The sequence below is a fragment of the Falco peregrinus genome, chromosome 11 (assembly GCF_023634155.1).
Source record: "Falco peregrinus isolate bFalPer1 chromosome 11, bFalPer1.pri, whole genome shotgun sequence".
Classification (NCBI taxonomy): domain Eukaryota; kingdom Metazoa; phylum Chordata; class Aves; order Falconiformes; family Falconidae; genus Falco; species Falco peregrinus.
Genome location: NC_073731.1, coordinates 24,244,675 through 24,263,334, shown reverse-complemented (window position 1 = coordinate 24,263,334; position 18,660 = coordinate 24,244,675). Strand labels below are relative to the sequence as shown.

The following is an 18,660-nucleotide window of genomic DNA, read 5'->3' as shown; positions in this document are numbered from 1 at the left end:
CAGCGCTGTTGTGGTGTTGGTGGAATGAGCTGGTTAGTTCGGGTGTATTTGTGCACCGGGAGGAGGAGGGTGGGGGTGCTTACTAGTTCTAGCACAGGTAGCGTGAGCATGGAAACGAGCAAGGTGGTAGATCAGAAGTGAAGTAAATTGCTGGATGTTTGTCCTCTGCTTCAGACATTGTTGTGTAATGCATTATCGACCCCTTTAGTAGAGCTTCCTGTCCTTCCACAAGTATTCCACACAAGTATTGTCATACTAGGTTAGCAGCTAGGTATATTGTAGATAATAAGAATCCTGTATTTAATACCCATCAGTTTTTACGCTCGATGGGTCTTAAAATACTTGTCACCTTATAGGTGTACACACTGAAATATCTAAGAGGCTCCTAGGGTGTTTGGGTCATGAATTAATTTTTGTAAATAAGGGATTCAAATAGCATTTCTTCTAGTTTTTGAACAGCTTGTCTCACCGAATTTGTCACTCTTTAAACAAATATTATAGTACTTACTAGCTTCAAAATTAATAAAATTGTCGACATTGCTTTTATGTGAGATGTGCTCCCTCTCTTTAGAAAAACCACCACCTACCCACCCAACCAACAGACCCTAACAAACTAAAATCTCCTAGGCTTTTTCTTGGAAAACTGACCATTTCTATTGGACCAAAAGGAAAGGAGCTGAACTGAGTGATGCTGGGCTGGGAAAATAATGGTCTGTGGGAACTTGCTATCATAACATTAGGGAAGTCTCCTCAGAGCCTAGTCTTTCAAGGTAGGTAAGCTTTGTTGCAGTTGTATTCATTGATTAATGCAGTGGATGGGAGCTTGGAAGAGCTGGGCTCTATTCTTGGCTCCTGCCACAGACTTCCTATGTGCTGATGAACAAGTCTTTTAGACCAACACTTTTTTTTTGTGAGAATTTCCTTGCATTTTAAATCTGTGGGGAATTAAATGGAACGGACACTTAGATTTGCTTTCCCACCTCTTTCAGTAACAGATGAAATGGAAAAGATATAGAAACATGTTTAAAAGATCAAATCAATGCACTTATTTTGTAACCAGAAACTAAGGGAACAGGCTGTTGTTTTTTTCAAAAATGCACATCTGCTTTTTTCCCCCAACCTCCCTTTGAGATAAATCAAAATCAGTCTTTGAAAGATTAATTGAGGACTCCATATCTCACAGAAATGTAGCCAATGACTTAAAAAAAAAAAAAAAAAGGCGTAGTGTTGACTAATAAAACTGTCTAGCTATACGAACCTCTAAAATCAAGAAATTGCCTGTCCACATGTTTTTTCTGCCAGATATCTTAATTAGCTCCACAAATAACACTGCCTACTTTCACTTTCCCATCTATTAATTAGTCCCATACTACTGTGAAGTGAGCACTAAGAAAATAGCCATTCTTTGTTCCTTGTGTTATAATATGGACATTACCTTCATTCTGACCTGAGGAGAAAGGAAGACTCTATGCTCTTTATGAGAGCATGGCTATCTTGTAAGGCTTCTGCATTAATTTACAGATTCGCATTGTTTCTGTATAAGAAAGAATTTAATGTCCTGAACACACACACACGCACGCGCGCGCACACGCACACACACACACATGTACATATTCACACAAAATTAGTAAATCTAGAATACTGAACTGTGATCTGCTCTAGGGTGTTCCTCTACGATTAAACTAATATTAGGGAAAGAAAGAGACTAGGAGACCAGAAGCTAATTAAAAAAAAAAATCTCATGCACTGAAGGCAGAAATAGAGCACTGAGAATTTTTTTTTGTTTTCTTCCTTTCTCTGGTCAAAAAGGAGAAAAAATATTGGAACAAAGAAACACTAAATTGAACTCTGCCTACTCTGTATGAAAAACATCCAAAATTCCTTGAGTTAAAAATGAGTCTGGGTAGCTAACAGTCACCTACAAAATTACCATTGCTCCTCCAGTCCTTATTCAGATGAGATAAGTTCTTTTTCTGATAAGGCATGTGTGTGAGCTTAACTGAACTCATAATTAACAGACTTATAACATCTACAGTCCCAAGTACCTTAAAATGTTAATATCTTGAGGGTGCTCACCTGTGAAAGTAGAGGTTTTCAAAGGGTATCACTCATGCTTGGGAGCCGAGTGGCAAGAGTAACAAATGTTGTTTGGGTATTTTCTAGTCAGGTGATGACTGTCTAACCTAGTATCAAAATTTCTGTTGTTAGTGGCTTTGGTTTTATTGCAAACCATCTCCCAGATTGTGGGGATTAGGCTGGAACTAATGGACTTTCCTACTGCCGAAGTGTTTTTTACCACCAGGAGACTGCAGGCCACCTTCTTGTGAGAGGCAGTCTGCGTTCAGAATGAAGCAGGTTGGAGGGCCTGGAAAAATAGGGATTTATGGCACGGCATCAAAGTGCAGGTAGGTAACTGTGGCAATACCCACCCTCCAGAAAAACGTGATCCTGCATAGTCCCGAGTTTCCACAAGTCTAACATTATGACGTCAGTTCAGCATCTCTCCAGTGAATAAAATTTCAGTCAGAGGATCTATCTATTGTTGCATCTTGATGAGGAAAAAGTGATTGAGTTTAGGCCAGGCATAGCTAATTTATCTTAATATAGACGAAACTTGTGTACCCATCTTCAAGCTTAGATCATGTTTCCCATCGTGATATCTGAGAGTCTTTATCATAAGAACTTCCAGTTCCTCACTCAAAAAGGAATAATTAGAGAATTGAGGATGCCAGTTTTATCTGATTAAAAAAAAGTATATACCCTCTTCCCCCTTAGTTTGGCAAGCTTATTCTATGTATCACCAAAGTTTGGTAAAAAGATAGGTCATTCAAAGAAGACCGTGTGGTATAGTGTGAAGGTTGTTCTTTCAGGTTCATAAAGTGATCTGATTTCATTTTGAGTTCCCAATTGATGTTTGTTTTTATTTAAAATGTCTGTAAGGGTAACTGTTCAGAATGTACTATCCAAGATAATAGCATTAACTGGCATGGCTGCAAAATCAATAATAGTAACAAAAATATACCTCTACTGATTAAGAGTGACATAAAATAAATTTCTTAACTAAAATGGATGTAGTCAACAGTTTAAACACGTGTCTTAAATACTGTAATGCAGTTCATAGTTCTTATTTTAACTTTTAGGTACTTTTTAAAAAAGAACCTTTGAAAATGTGTATTGCATTTCTCTCCTTCTAAAAAGACAAGCAAAACTAAGCTAGAAAGTATTTCACTTCCTCTAAACAGAGCTCCTACCCACAAAAATAAGCCTGATAACAAAACTGTAGTGGACTGCACCTAAAGAAAATAATTGAAAATGGTAATTCGGAAGCCATAGACTAGCTTTGAAGGACAGGTCTTTGTCACCAGGCTTCATGAGAAACAGCAGAGCAGAAATAAAAATAGATCATTGACCAAAAATATCCTTTTCCAGCTGGGTCATTTAAAGAACTGTCTATTTTTTTCAGTCATGCATACAGCTGATTCCAAAACTACCCCAAAAAGTTGCCTAACTCTAAGGTCAAATACTCAAGAGGGTTTTGTTGTTGTTTGCTCATTTTGGATTTTTTTGAGAGCAAGGGTCGTTACAGGGATGAAGAAAAGTGATTTGCAAAAAGTCTGCAATGGAGTCTTTGAGTCAGGTATGCAAGCCTATGTTCATCAAGCTGTGACCAGCACCAGGGCCTGTGCATCCCAGTCATGTCACTTCCAAACCCAATAGAATCCTACTGCAGCTTATTTGAGGTCTTCTCTGCACTGGCTCATGGGTTTTGATCTTGGCACAGAAATCCAGATGTGTGGGCCACATATGCATTAACGTACCAAAGCTGATTATTAGTCCTTCACATAAGAAACCTAAAGGCTTTTGGGAACTGAATGGGAACACTCTGGACACCCAGCATAGTGTCATCATGAAGACACAGATCAACAGTATGACAAGTTAATTTTTACCTAATTTTGAGGGAAAAGTTAAGATGCTTAGCCATTAATTTAGAGATCTTCAAGCTGTATGAAATTTGCTTTTTGGAGATACTGCAGTTGAGGTCAGATTCTTTTATTTTCTATTTAGCTGTGGGGATAAGCCAGTTAAAAAGTACCTTTTCCCCGTGGGTAGACATGGCACCAAGGAGGTGATTTTCTCTGTGCAAGGGCAGCAAGTTGGCTGGAGGCTGGCAGGAAGGCTCCTAGGGCACTGTGCAGGCACGTGCGGGATTTCCTAAAAAAAGGCTGAGGAGCAGAAGGATGAGCGGCATGCTCAGTGGCAGACTTGCAAGAGGGGTTTGCCAGCCACCCCTTGAATGTAAGTGGAGAAGAAAAGGGGGCTGTAGGAGAGGATTCCCCATGGGTGTGCATGCTGCACATGCTGGTGTGCAGCTCCGAGCAAGGCACCGCGTGCACTTGCTGCAGCTCTGCAGAGCTTTGCTCCGTTCCATGAAAGCCCTACAAGAGCTTGAGGTCTGAACTAACTGGTTTAAAGTTATCTGCTGTGGTGTAACTGCTGCTGTGGCATTCGTAGAAGTCTCACCCATTGAGATAGATCTTCAAATTCTATACACAGTTTTTGCTGAACTGGGGGCCATCAGTTCATGCCAGCTACTTATTTTTGCTGCCAGCTAAAATGAAAGTTTGGCAAAGCTTTACTTGCGTCCCCTTCATGCAGTGGCATTTCATGGAGAGACACATCCAGGAGACTACTATAGATGCTTCAGACACTGCGTAAATGTTTATTCATCCTAGCTCTTTATTTAATACGTAAGCACAGCTTGAAGCACAGATATGAAATAAAACTAAGTATTGACAAGAGACACAAAAATATGAAGATTCTGGTTCAGGACTATCAGAGATAATGATACCTAAACACCTTAACCTCAAACTCATTAGTCTCACATATTTCAATCAATATGGATTCTCTCAGAAATCAATTTTCAGCAGCAAATATGATTGTTAAATAATTCACAAGTTACAGGCCTTCGGGCAAGAAGAGGTTAGAGAAGCAGAAGGAAAGTGGTGATCTTGACCTGAGATGTGATTTCAATTAAAAGAGGAGAGCATCTGTAAAACATAGTTTTATGTTCAAGGTGTCAAACTGTTTAAAGAAAAGAGGATTATAAATGTAAATTACAGTATTAAGCAGTATAGTATTTAAAGCACATTCTTATTTTTCATACATTAGCAGAAAGAATCTATTCAATTGATCAGCAAGGAATGTGTCATTTTAAAAATCCGAGCCAGTACTACTGGCATAATTTCTTTATTTACTTTTGCTTTTTCTCTCTCTCTGTATTACACAGGTAATTTATTATGAAGTGGCAGTAAAAGGCAGAAGTGGTACAAAACTTCAGGAGATTCTCTCAAATACTTTGAATATTTCTGACCAAAGGCATTAGAATTTTCGCCTACTGTTAACTTTATATTCTCAGGTCTACTTGGTTCCATACCTGTGTGTTCATATTTGCTATTAGGTGAATGACAGTTCTTAGCAGAAACATTATTTTAGGGTTAGAAAGGTCAAGCTGGGAGAAGTCTTATGAGGTGGGATGGTACTAGCACTCCAGTACTTTTCTCGGGCCTTATCATGCCTACTGCAGCGTGTGGAAAGATTTGTATTGATCTACTGAATCTTGGATCTGGCTCTAATTACGCTTGTGTAAATTTGGAATTACATCACTGAAGTTAATGGTATAATAACTGTATTAGCTTAATGCAAATATTCATATTCAGACCCTGGATTCTTTGGATTTGTAGTTTTGTTGTGATGTCCATGATGCAAGTTGTAGTTTTAACACGATTTAAAAACCATAATTTAATTAAAAATATTTACTAACCCAATTATTTCTATACCAGACATCTCTTTGAAGTAATTATAATGATACATTTTAATCTGATGTTATCTGTATTCTGCCAGGGATTTTTCAATAGGCATAATTTGGATAAATATCAAGCACTCCAAATGCATTTGAATTCAGCCCAGGTCAATAATGGTATTACCGTCTGAAGGCCCTCGATAGGTTTGGTCAGGTGAGCTGGTGAGCTTAGTCTGCTTTCAGCAGCACTGAGATGCTCTGGTGTCAGATGCCAGTGTAACAATTCAAGCAGATGGAAGAATTGCAGTGAAAAGGTACCTTTAGTGAGGCACAGCTGAGGCTTTGTGTAAAGACCTAACGACACTCCTAGTCTTTGATCTGAGCTAACTCGGTTGGTTTGGGGTTACCATGCATATAGCAAAACTTGAGTCTCACCCACATTTTTAGTTTCTTTCCAAAGCACCCCATCCTTCATGACTGGCTGGCAGCCTTTCACCTGCACAAAGTTTCAGCTTCATAAAAGTAGAAAAAACAGAAAGAAAAAAAATAGAAATCCCAACAAAAAAACCTGTCCCTCCAGACCTTAGAAATACTGTACAAGTTCGCCATCCCTAAGATTGTTCAGAACATGAAAAAAACCAACCAAACCGCAACATTTAAAATACTTCAGCTATCTCTGAAACTACTTAAAAACTTTCTCTGTTAGAAAATGTATGAAAGAGTAAAGGAACTCTGGTCTTCTCAGCTGTGGATAATGAGTGAATTGTGATCAGAAGCGAAAGGCAGCATCTGGCTGCTGGTGAGAAGAGGGATAACACGAAGGAAGATCATGGCGATAGTTTTGTTGTGTAGTGAGGGGAGAGAGGATTTGATCCCCTTTTCTGTTTCAGCTTGCTGTAAAAATAGAAAATTTGTATCTGTGAATAGGGCCATGGTCTGAACCCATGTCCCCAGAAAGTAAAAGGGGGCAAGGGAGAGTGTTTATGTTTACTGCTATGGAATTAGTCAATCGTGTGAAAAGTTACTTCAGTCAAGAATGGGCTAAAGTAAGTGTAATAGTTATAACACATGCTTATGTTACTCTTCTAAATCTAGTTTTGTGTTGAATGAACTTTGTTTTTAAAAATATATTTTGAAATGTGATTAGTGGTGAACGTCAGTGAAATTTATTGTACTATTAAAATCCTATTGGGTCTATGTTTATGAAATGTATTTTCCTGTATTTGAGGTTTAGGGAGGCTTGATAATGAGGCTGTGAAGATTCATGGCCCCTTTTCTGCAGCTTAATTTAGGCTCTATATCAAATATGTAAAAGAACATTATATCTTCCTGCAGCCTGTGTGTGTGATACATTTTTATATTATTTCCCTGCCAATGTTATTTCTTTTACAAATGCAGAGCTCGAAAATGGTGACGAACTGACAAGCTTAGCTTTCTGTTATTTTTCTAGGCTAGAAAGAGTAAATCTGAAAGGTGCTGTGGTCATAAGTTTTACGAAGGTCAGACATCTGTCCGTGGCCACGTGTTCACCAAAGATCGCGTTATGCTTGATTTAAAGTAATAATGGACAGCCAGCAGAGAAATTTGTGAGGAGATGTTTCAGAGCCCGCTGTCTCTGCTGCTGGCTGAGAACTTCCACCTTCCAGGGTAGGACACCTGAAGATAAACGTTCCTGTTGGAAAGTGGCATGGTGTCCCCAGCTGTATGCCAGTGTCCTGGCAACGAGCTTTAGCTGTAGAGGTATAGCTGAGGGATGCTCTCATCCTTAGCTGTAACGAACTTCAGAGAATGGTGATTACAGTGGAAAGATGTTATTTTGATTATCATAGAGATGGTCTGATCTCCTCGATTCTGCTGGTGATCAGTCCTGCCATCCATCAGTGCAGCAAGGCAGGGGTATGGTAGGAATAGTCCCTGGGTGGTTTTGGTCTGTTACTCCAACACAGTATATCTCTTCCAGAGATGGGTTATAGTGTGTGACTTAGGGAAGTCACTACCTCTTCCATGATTTAGGAAGACGTTTAATTCCTGTTCTCCTTGTACTGTGGGTTATTTCCCTCTCAATGCTCAAATCCTCCTCAAGATCCAGACTCACCAAGAGCAGTACGTAGGTGTCTCTGGCATAATTGCTCTCAGTTCTTCAAATACCCTTTTTACTAACTCAGTCAGATGGCTGTCTCCAACCATAAGCAGGAGGGAGGGTTCTGAAGGATGGAGATATAGAAAGAATAAGGTAAGATGTTCCCATTTGTACATGTACAAGTATGAGAGAAGGGCATTGCTTCCCGCGTATGTCGGTGTAATTGAAATTAGAACCCTGCTCCAGCAGTCTGTATGGAAGCTGATAAATATCAGTTTTGTTACCTCACTGAAAACCGAAATATCACAAATTGATCTCCTCTTGCTTACGCTGATATAAACCCCGAGTAATCCCACTGAAGGCTGGGGAATGACATATGTAAAATTCCTGTTCTCTGATCAAGCCCCAAAGTCTTTGGAAGCCAAAGCTTTCATTTGCCGGCGTCTTTCAGACTGGTAGGTGTGGTTAGGGAATGAAACCATCAGTTCCAGCTTTGAGATCTCGATGAGCAGGGCATCCCTGGTTTGAATTGTTCTGAGGAGTGTCTTTGAATCCTACCTCTGCTATGTTTGAGTCATTGTTTAGCCAGAAAAAAACAAATCTTTAGGGCCAGGCTTTCCTTTCAGCTGTGTCCTGGGATGTCAAGAGAACAAAGCTCTGTTAATTGTTCCTCATTCAAGATGCGTAGCATGGCATTATAATACTCAAACAATATTCATTAGGCAAAACAATTGCAATAATTATCTTATAAAAAGTCAGGCAGGATAATTTCTTTTAAAATGAGGATAATCTCCAGAGAAGATTCTGCTCCGGTTTTGTTTTTGTTTGTTTATTTTTGGCTGAATGCTTTTAAATAGAAATTACTGAGGTGTCAATGACCTCTGCGTTCAATTGAATTAAGACATTTAAATGAAGTTTAAGCAATATTGGTATCTGCTGGGAGGTAGAAAATTGTGCCTGTGAAACACTGCAAAAATGCCACCTATATACATTTTTGTTTTGAAGCCGTGGCTAAAAATTGGGTAGTAGAGGGGGTTTAGGCATTTCAGTAAGGTCCTTGAAATCTGGAAAACCTAATCTCATCCTTAACCATCCTCAGGATGTTCTGGGGTTTGATGCTTTGAGCCATGGCTGTATTTTGTGTGTCTATGGGGACTCATACAGGGCATGAAAAATAGCAATAGCATTCCTTCTCTTGAATTTTCTTTTGCTTCTCAGCTCCCATGTTATTCCCGAGTATTAGCAAGATCCTGGACCTGGGTGATATTATGCATGATCAGCACAGAAGAAGGACATGCCAGTAGCAAAGTATGTAAAAAATCAAGTAGACATTTTTACTGGACACCATGATTATAATCCATCAAAAGTTAGGAGTATTTCTAAGCAAGCCAGGATTCTCCTTCTTTGGATTCAGTACTGTAGTTTCCAGAAGACACCAATAGAACTGTGAGATTAATTCAATACTAGGATGCAGCTGCATTGATCTTTCTGATGTCATTGCCCTAAATTATTATAGGATACAACTGAAAAACAGGTCTAGAATACATATGAGCAAGGACATGATCCAGGAGTATTTCTTCTCATTCTGATAACGAGTTAGCAGACCAAATCTTTGCTTTGAGAAATCCAACTGTATTTCAGTTTTCATAAGGCTCTTACTTTTTTTAATTTCAAATCTGAAGGGGAGGGGGGAGTGCAGCAAGAAGATTGATCACTGACTGAGAAGAGAAGGCTGGAAGCTGATCGTATACTCTCTTATTCAAATTCATGAATAATTTTCACTTGTATGAATTGCCCATTGAAGTCCATAGCACTTCTTATGTGAGACAGGATCACTCATGCAAATAAAGGTTTACGGGATGAGGATCTAGGATGTGTTATTACAGGGTCATTTCCTGATACAGTCTTGGCTTTTTTTACTTCTTACCCACTAATTTTATAGGTTCTACTCTTCTGCCAGAAGAGATTGTTACATCATTAGTAATGGAGCTTATTATTGCTTTTAATATTTGAATTATATCTGAAAAAGCTGGAAGTGTATTCATTTCCTTAGGAGAGCATTAAAATTAAAAGATGCTAGACTCTTTGAGTTGTACTCTGTATCATTTTAAAATAATTTTGGCATTTTTTTCCCCTCTGGCAACTGAAGCCTTTAACCTTATGGGACCCTGATTTATGATGACACCACAGTCTTTTCAAAGGCAACATTATTATGTCATCAGTACTGAAATGGTACAGTCAGAAATAAGCAGAAACTAATTAAGGGACAAAATTATTACAGTACAGCAGACTTGACTTAGAGACCAAGGGCCACATCCTGATTGTTTTACTTGAACAAATAGTCCTGTTGCATCTCATTCAGATGTGCAGCACTAGCACAAACCTAGAAAAAAGCTCACATGAAGTCACCATTGTAACTGAGATTAGAATCTGAGGCAGAATTATGCATGTATATGTAGAGGGAGGAAGAGACTGTCCAAAATATTCATTTAATTTAAATATGTATAGGAAGTGAATGAAAGTGTTGGGCCAAATCCTGCTCTCATTTACATTAATGCAGCCCCGCGAAGTCTGTTGAGGGTAGAATTTGATCTGACATTAGCACAAACTAACTTTTACATTTGCCAGTTTCTTATTTGCACACAGCATGTGGCCGGCCAGAAATATAAATAAATCAAATCTGTTTCTAGGAAGAATCCAGCAATCCTTTGAAACTTTCCTTCTTTGCATTACAAGAAAAGAAGGAGTAGAAAAAAGGGGAGAGGATGGAGGGTTACATAAATGAGAGCAGGTGCGGTCGTGCAGAAGTAACTATTCAGCATATGTAAGTGCAGTTGGAAAATCATTGTCTTGCAGAGAATACTTGAAATTGGTCCCTAATGGCCTTGGTTTTTGTCATATGGTCTTGATTATCAGGCTAAAATTGCATTGCCGATGCCTTTAGTGTGAACGAGATGGATGAATAATTATTACGTGCACTGAATACCTTTCTGCAAGGAGGAACCAGGACATCCCCTGGTCACCGCAGCTACCTTTTCACCTTGCTGTCAAGAAAACTGCAAGTGGCCAATTCATCACTTCCTTATTGTTCTTAAAAATATATGTTTATAATAATAAACGCTCATAACCTGCACTAAGAATGGGCAATGCAAAACCTCAGTGTTGTGAGGAATATCTGTGAGACCTAGTTATTTCTGGGACTGAGAGGGCACAAACCCTAAGTGCCTTATCCGGTTTCTAAGGACCTTGCTTTATCTTTATTAAGGAGCAAAATGAGTTTCTAGTAAATAACATAAGCACGTATGAGGTACCCCAGATTAGTTTTGGCTTCTGTTCAGAAATGAATTACCATCTTTTTCCCTTTTTTAGCAGTTAAAAAAGGGCTGGCATGCTGCCTTACTTCCCTTTGCCTACCTTTGTCTCCATTACTGGTTACTACTACAATAACAGAAGTAGCAGTAATGAAGTTAACAAAAATCTTATTGCTAGCACTAAGAATAAATCTCTGTAGTATGGAAAAGATTGCTCCGCCCCCCACCGGCCCCTCCACAGAAAGGAGAATATGATGGTAAGGTTCAGAACCACACCACGGTCCATGACCACACTGCTTGTTCATCACCTGAGTATTTATTTGCATTAAATCATGGCTGGGTGTGACTGCTGCTTATTCTCTGTGCAATCCTTTGCAATACTGGCAATTAGTTATAGGATCCACCGGTTCCTAAATGATGCAGGTTGAGCTTCATCGTAGCCACAAATAGAGCACAACAGCCTGTGTTTCCTCCTGGCGTGTGATCAGAAGGATTGCGTGTGTGTAGGGTACAAGTGTTTCAGGACAAGATTTCCAGTGTCTGCAGGTTTTTCTAATTAATTGCTCGATGCCATTTGCCATTAAAACCCTAATGAAGTGCCTAAAACCAGTTTTGATTAAGTAATCAGACAATCACCCCAACTATTCAAGTCTACTGATTATCTCTTACCAGTTGTTTTAGCAGTGACTGCCTGTTATGGACCAAAAAAATATGTATGTGTATATAGCCTTAAATTTGAAGAAGACAAAGAATAAGGTGATTAAAAAATCACATTTAAGAGAATGGGGTTTAACCATGTCTTAATATTTTTCATCAAATTCTTCAAATACTCTTCTTGCATGAGTAAATTAATCATGGCACAAGTGCTTCCCTTGAACTTCTGTATTCTTTTTATACCTATTTTACAGATGGCTACATTCAAGTGCAATGTATTTCTACACTCCAAACAAAACACGTAGCTAGGTCAGGTTAAATATGATCCTGTGATCTGGGTGATGACTGGTCAAAGTAACAACTGGAGTTAAACCTGAAGAGAACCCTGAAGTAAAGTACAAGCTGCTGCTAGTCTCAATTCTCAGTTTTCTCTGGTTAGCTGTCCCAGGTTACCTAGCCCAAGGAAAGGCAGCTTGCTTTTCCCCTGGAGTACCAGAAGTACCTGAGGAAAAGCCAAGTGACCTGCCTAAAGCAAGTGCCAGAGCAGGATGTGAGGATTTGGACTTCACTTCACTCAAGCTCTTCTGTAACCCATGAGCGCGCTTGCAGCAAAATTTGGGTAGCAGCCTGGCCCTGCTTGTCTCTTTAAAACCAATTTGATAGGCATCACTCAAGTGCAACCAAACCATTGACTAAGCAGATCACCTGAGGGAAGATCTGGTGGTGGAAACTAAAAGTTCTGAATTTTCTCTGAGAGTAGTCCATATACCTAGGTAGGATTCAAGTGACCTGAATCTCCTCAATAGCGCCTCGTTCATTCCTGTTGATACTGATTTGCATTGGAGGCAGCCTCTGGCTTTTTTGAAGTACTGGTTTAAAAGGCTTAATGTGTTCAAGTAGCGGACATCAGTCTTACTCTGGGACTGTGATGGACTCTTTTGTAATTGGACTTTTTTGGATCTCACAAAGGTCTCAGACACCTTCTGTATCATGCAGTGGTGCAAAAGGTCGTGCATTTCGTACCTTTCTCCACTGCAATCACAGAGCTGCTGCAGGGTGTTGCCAAAGTTCACAGCTGTGAGGATGCCAAGAATTACTGCCTATCCATGCGTGTTGCTTCCTGAGGAACGGCCTTTGGTAAATTCACACTGTGTGTCTTGGTAAAAATTAATGGAGTCATCTTGCTATGGATAAAATTCTAACCATAGACATCAGGGATATTGTTATGTGAAAGGATGCTATTGATATTAAGAAGAAAAAAACCCAAAAAAACCCAAAAACCTAGAGGCTAAAATTTGGTAGTTTATCATGTCCTAGGGTTTTCTTTTAACTTTCTTTTCTAATTGAAAAAGCTAAATTGATTGAAGCATTTGAGCGCTGATTTAGCTTTTAAAAAAAGAAGCAAAAGCTAAAAATGGCTCAGCGAAGCAACTGAAATGCTATCACAAGCTAGTGAGATCGATAAGCTAGGAAAAAAAAAAGGAAGAAGAAAAGTTTTTGAGTGACAGTGTAAAAATGGGAAATTTAAATACATCTATACCGTTGCATTTTGCTCTGTTGTGTATTGCATAAAATACACCTTGGCAGTGTGTTTCCAGCAATCTAGAAGGTGATTTATTAGTAACACTGAATTTGTGTTTATGTTCCAAATTGTAAACTACATTTATAGCAATATTTCTGTATTAAGGTATTAATGCTAGAAGTGCTACCTAAGCTTAACTTTACCAGTATAACTCAAAATGTAGTTTATAGCGCTATAAATAGTAACATTGATATTGACACTTAGAGCAGCATCTAACTCCCTGGAAAGCTGTTTCTGTTGCTAAATGAAAATGCACAGAACTGACGGTGTATTTATACATACTAGGGAGTACAAATAATACTTCATAGTTCTCATTTTTGAGGTTCCCTTGTCCTAAAGAGTATTTAAATATTTAGTGGTGTTGCCAAATATTCCAAATTAAAAACCAACGTTTGCACATATTATTAGACACATGTTATTATTATTTATAATAAGGGTAACCTCATGCATAAAACTATTAAAGAACAGGCATAATGCCTGTTATCTGTTGTTGGGGACTGATTATTCACAATGGGTTTTGACTTTCTTCCTTGCCTGTTTTTTTGGAGTCTTCTGAATTTTCACTAGAGGTCTTTCTACATCTCTGAAACATCTGGGAGTTACAACTGGCACTGTTGACTTCCCCAAACCCTCCTTTAACTGAAAGGTCTGTGATAGGGGGCCACTTAACAGCTCATCTTCCCTCCTGCAATACACATGGCAAGCTGTTGTATGCATACCTTTCTCTATATTGTTTAAAGAAAGAAGGGGCAAGGGGAATCATCAGTTCACCAAAACCTGATTTTGACTATTCTGAAAGTATTAACAAACTTAATCCAAAAATTTCTATACTTTTATTTTAGAACATCTGACAGGTTACGTCTTTTAAGAAGTTTGTGATTGACTGTCACTTCCTGTTAGGCAGTAGCTCAAAGCACTCACTTGGGACATCAGAAACACAAATCCAGTTAGTTTTTCTTTCTCAGGGGTCTTGAGCTCCATTCTCAAGAGAAGGCCCTATGCACCGTGTGTCTGAAAATTCCTGAGGGTTGCATATAACAATCTGTCAAACATGCGACTTCTAAAAAAATTATTTGCTGAACTGCAAAACGAGTTACTCTCGCAGCCTTTCACGCTGACGTTTTTTACTTGCAGCTTGTAGCATAAAAGGTTTTATGTAATTTTTGGCTATATTACACATGCCGAGTATGGCAAGGACGATGTTTTGTGGTTTAGAGTTCCAGGTTTTATTCTCAGCACTCCTAGAGAAGCACTGCTCAAGTATGGATGGGTTTATTTCTGCCTTGTTTTTCTCATTTCTAAATTAAATATGATTGCTTCCTTTAGTGATTCCTTACATAAGCATTGTATATTTTGCATTACTGTGGGCCTCATGAGAAGTGCTCAAAAGTATAAACTATTTTATCTAAGGTGGATATGTTTATTATGGGTGTATGATGTGGATGTGTGTATATGTGTGTGTTTTCTGTTAGAAGCATATACATATTATAGGCTTATCTAGGTTTATGATGCATGAATCTTAAGGTGAAGAGTACCAAATGAAATGCCCTTACTTGGATAATTACTATCATGCCATAATATTCTCTTTTAAGAGAGTATGCTGTCTTCTTTAACTGAAGTTGAAGCTATTCACTTATGCGAGTCAAATTACACCCTCATGGACTATTTAATACTCCTGTCAAACTGACTATGATTTTCTCAAACAAGTTTTGGTCCTTAGCATATCTGTTCACTGGAGATGAGTTAGGTCAATACTGGACATTCAGATCTTTCAATTCTGAGAGGCATAGGCCCCTCTGAGATTAAGAAAGGTGGGAAGATCCACTGTCTGTAGACCTCCTTAAGTCCTTGCACTTGACTTTTAAGCTCTTCTGCTCCTGTCAGAGCATGTTTTTAGCTGGGGAAGAATGGGGATGATTCACAGGGGATGCTGTATGTGAGCAGGATAGCAAAGGTCAACACAAGCCACCCAGCACAAAGATCAGGAAAGAGCTGTGACATCAGGGCTAGGAGCACATGTGCGTTGGTGCTTTTTTCAATGCTGTGGTTGTGCCCAGATCCCAAAAGTCTCACTGAATCCTGACCAGTTTACTATCTTGTTCCTCTTTCTTTTGCCAGAAGTTTTAAAACGTTTTGCTTTTTTTCTTTTAAAGATGTTTTAAAGGAATAGTAACTAATTCTTCAGTTTTATCAAGCCTGATTCCTCCCAATAGATCTATCAGGAGATTGGCAGCTGCCATTGTAAAGAGAGGTTAGCACAAACATTCCCTTTCTGCAGTCTGGGTGAAAAGGATAGTAGAGATGTCGGCTTCATGATTTTTCATAGATTCTAGCTGTTGATATCTGGGTTTCCAATTCAGTGCTTTGTATTCTGAAATTAACTTCTCACTTTGGTCCACCAGAGCCCATGTTTGGTGTCTCTTACCTGATGTAAGTTGTGGCCTTCTCACGCTTTTCCCCTAGAAGGTCACGATAGGTTGGTAGATTTTTGTCTACTTTGGACACCAGTCAGTATACTTTATGCTTTATTGGAACACTGCTACAATAAACAGAAAGATTGCTTGTAGTTTTGTAGGTCTGTGCCTTTATCTGTCCAGGAAAGAACAGATTAGTGTATTAAAACATGGTCTGAAAATGCACACTGGTTTTAGAGTATTGCACTTCTGCTTTACCTTTAGTTTAAAATACATTTTAAATCATTTTATACTGTATTCATTAAACATTCTAGCAAATACTCTCGCAACAAGACCAAGATCTTTCAGAAAGGTTAGGAATATGCTTTTCTGATTATCTTGGGTTTATTTATTATTAATTTTTTATTTTCTTTTTTTTTTCTTCTTCTTCTTCTTTGTTCTGTATTCCCCAGTTTAATTAGATGCCTCCTCCTCCTTTTCCCTCAGGATCCTTTACTTTCTTTCTGTAGCAATTTGTGATTTACTGGCTGATTTGAACTCTAGTTTTCTTTACAGTTAAAAAAACCCCCATGTATACTCAGATTTGTGACTGTGGGATTAGTGTATGTGAGGTAAGGCGGGAACATAAAACTAAGAAAGCAAGAGAAAACAACCGGTCCCAGTATGTATGGCAACTGTGCCATAGCTCTGTTATTTGTTTGAATAATGGACAAATGGCAAAACTCCCATTGATTTCAGTGGGAGCAGAAGTTAACTTGAAATGAGCAGCTTTCCTACATGTCTAATATTCTGAGGACTCAGGTGTTAATTTGTGAAGAAAGATCAACACAGATGGGAAAAGTTATAGCTTGTGGAAGAATAGCTGGTTGAAATGCAGATCCACACAGTAAGGGCCTAATCTGCTTGATGCCACATACCGGCTTCAATAAAAGTCAGGGCCCTTGCAGGAATCCAAGCTAAATGATAGTAAAAAGTCTAGAGAGAGACTAGACAAAGCCCCTCACTGGTGTGAAATCGTGTGTACATATAACCTTCCACATACAGATTTGTACATGTGTTTCCTTAGAATAAAATGTTAATAAAAGGAAAATGGCATCCGGGAAGACAAAGCATCCAAGGCAACCCATCTGCACTCTTGTCATATGATAGACTTGGACAAACCTAAAGCTGCCAATACAACTGCTCAAGAAGTATGCCAAGGGAGCAGATGCTACCTCTGCAAGGATATTTTCCAAAGTTTGGCATTCAGGATCTTGCAATTACTATCCAGAGAGGAAGAGGTGAGCAAGAGAAGTGGAATGATGTTGCCTTGGCACCTCCCGGTGTCAGCTTGCCTTTCACATTCACTTGAGTTAGGTCTTTTCAATTCTTTCTTCTTCTGCCTGAGAGAGGCAGCTGGTGTGGAAGTTAAAAAGGGAAACAGCTATGTATGAAAGTAGAATACTGTGAAACTTGATGCTACCTTTAAAATATTTATTCAAAGGCAAATTCATGAATGTGTTTAGATGTATGATGCATAATCATGTTTGGGTTAGCAAAAGGCCCGCAGAGGTACTGAATAAATCTGAGAGATCAGAAGCCAGCGGGATTTTTGTGAACTCAAGTGGTTGGAGTGGAAGATTGTTACGATTTTTAGAGAGCAGCCTTCTGGAGACGAGCAGCTCCGGTGGCACCTCAGTTCCTTGGGAAGGCTGGGGCATCCGTTCAGAGCCCTGCGGGGATGCCGGCTGAGCCCATGCAGGGCAGGCGCAGTGCACCTCTGAGAAGCCAGGAGCTGCTTCTGTGCGAACCGCTGGATGCCAGTGGGGCCAGGCCACTGCGGCGAGCTGTCACAGCGTGCCTGCACCGTGGGACATGGCGTGAAGGGTGGGGAGAAGCGGGGACTGCCGTGGTGCTGCGACTAGCTGCCGGCTCCGTCCAACGGGGTTAGTGCTCTGCTCTGCACCACCCACAACCAAATCCAGATCTTTTCCTTATAAAAATGAATCCTCTGTAGAATTGTTTAAACAATTCTCATGGTTTTCATTCCCTCTATTATTATTTTTTACAATTACTGATTGTAAAGGGGTAATGTGACAGCCAGCAGGCCCGTGTGCAGGCGCTCAGCTTTTCCTTCAACTTCCATGTTGTTTCCTTCAGCATCCACGTTGCTGTGCCTGACGCTGGGCCATACCTGTGAAAACATCTCTTTTCCCAGCTAATCCGAGGAAACACAAACCTATCTGGCCCGTAACAGCCTCTCTTTCCAAAGGGTTATAGTTTCTGTCAGGCTTGTGCTGTTAAGTCATGTCCCAGTGATTTCTTTAACATGAGAAAATACTCCTTGAGGCCATGCTCGCACTTCTTACTTATCACACACTGTTTGGCTTTTGGACTAAGTACGCTTTTAATCAAGGCCCACCAGCACGGGAACTAGTAAGTGATGAGCTTTGCTTCGTTCTGGGGCTGGAAGAGGGGGAGAGGAGGCAGGCCAAGGCGCGGCCGCGGGGCGAGGGAGGCCGGGACCAGCTCCCAGCAGCAGGTGGCTGCCCCCGGGAAGGGCAGAAGGAGCCGGCGTCGGGCTGAGGGCCATGCCTGTCCTGTGGGCCGTGCCTGTCTGGCGGGCCGAGGGCCATGCCTGTCCCTCCGCGCTCACGTGCAAGCGAGCTCTGTGTTTTCCTACAGCGGCATTTGCCCTTTCCTGCTGTTGGATGCCACAGAAGGTCACCTGAAATGATCTAAATGCACCTTTTGCCTGGTGTGAAGGATGCGGTAGGGAACCTTTGAATGAAGGCGGTGCTTTTTTTTTTTTTTTTTTTTTTTTTGTCCTGCCACTGTTC

At 39.9% G+C, this 18,660-nt stretch overlaps 1 protein-coding gene across 20 annotated transcripts in view; it reads left to right on the top strand.

Moving 5' to 3' along the window:
• ESRRG (estrogen related receptor gamma) overlaps window positions 1-18,660 on the top strand; it is a 406,664-nt gene that overhangs the window by 85,107 nt on the left and 302,897 nt on the right. The window contains exon 1 of one of the 20 annotated variants that reach the window (XM_055816293.1): window positions 2,385-2,405. The exons of 18 other annotated variants lie outside the window; for them this stretch is intronic. Coding sequence is in view for 1 of the 2 variants with exons in the window: in XM_055816297.1 (XP_055672272.1) it covers window positions 9,175-9,188 (14 nt within the window). In the remaining variant the exon portion in view is untranslated. Of the gene's footprint in view, window positions 1-2,384; window positions 2,406-9,168; window positions 9,189-18,660 lie in introns of those variants that run through there. One more of the 20 variants, XM_055816297.1, reaches the window with a different exon arrangement.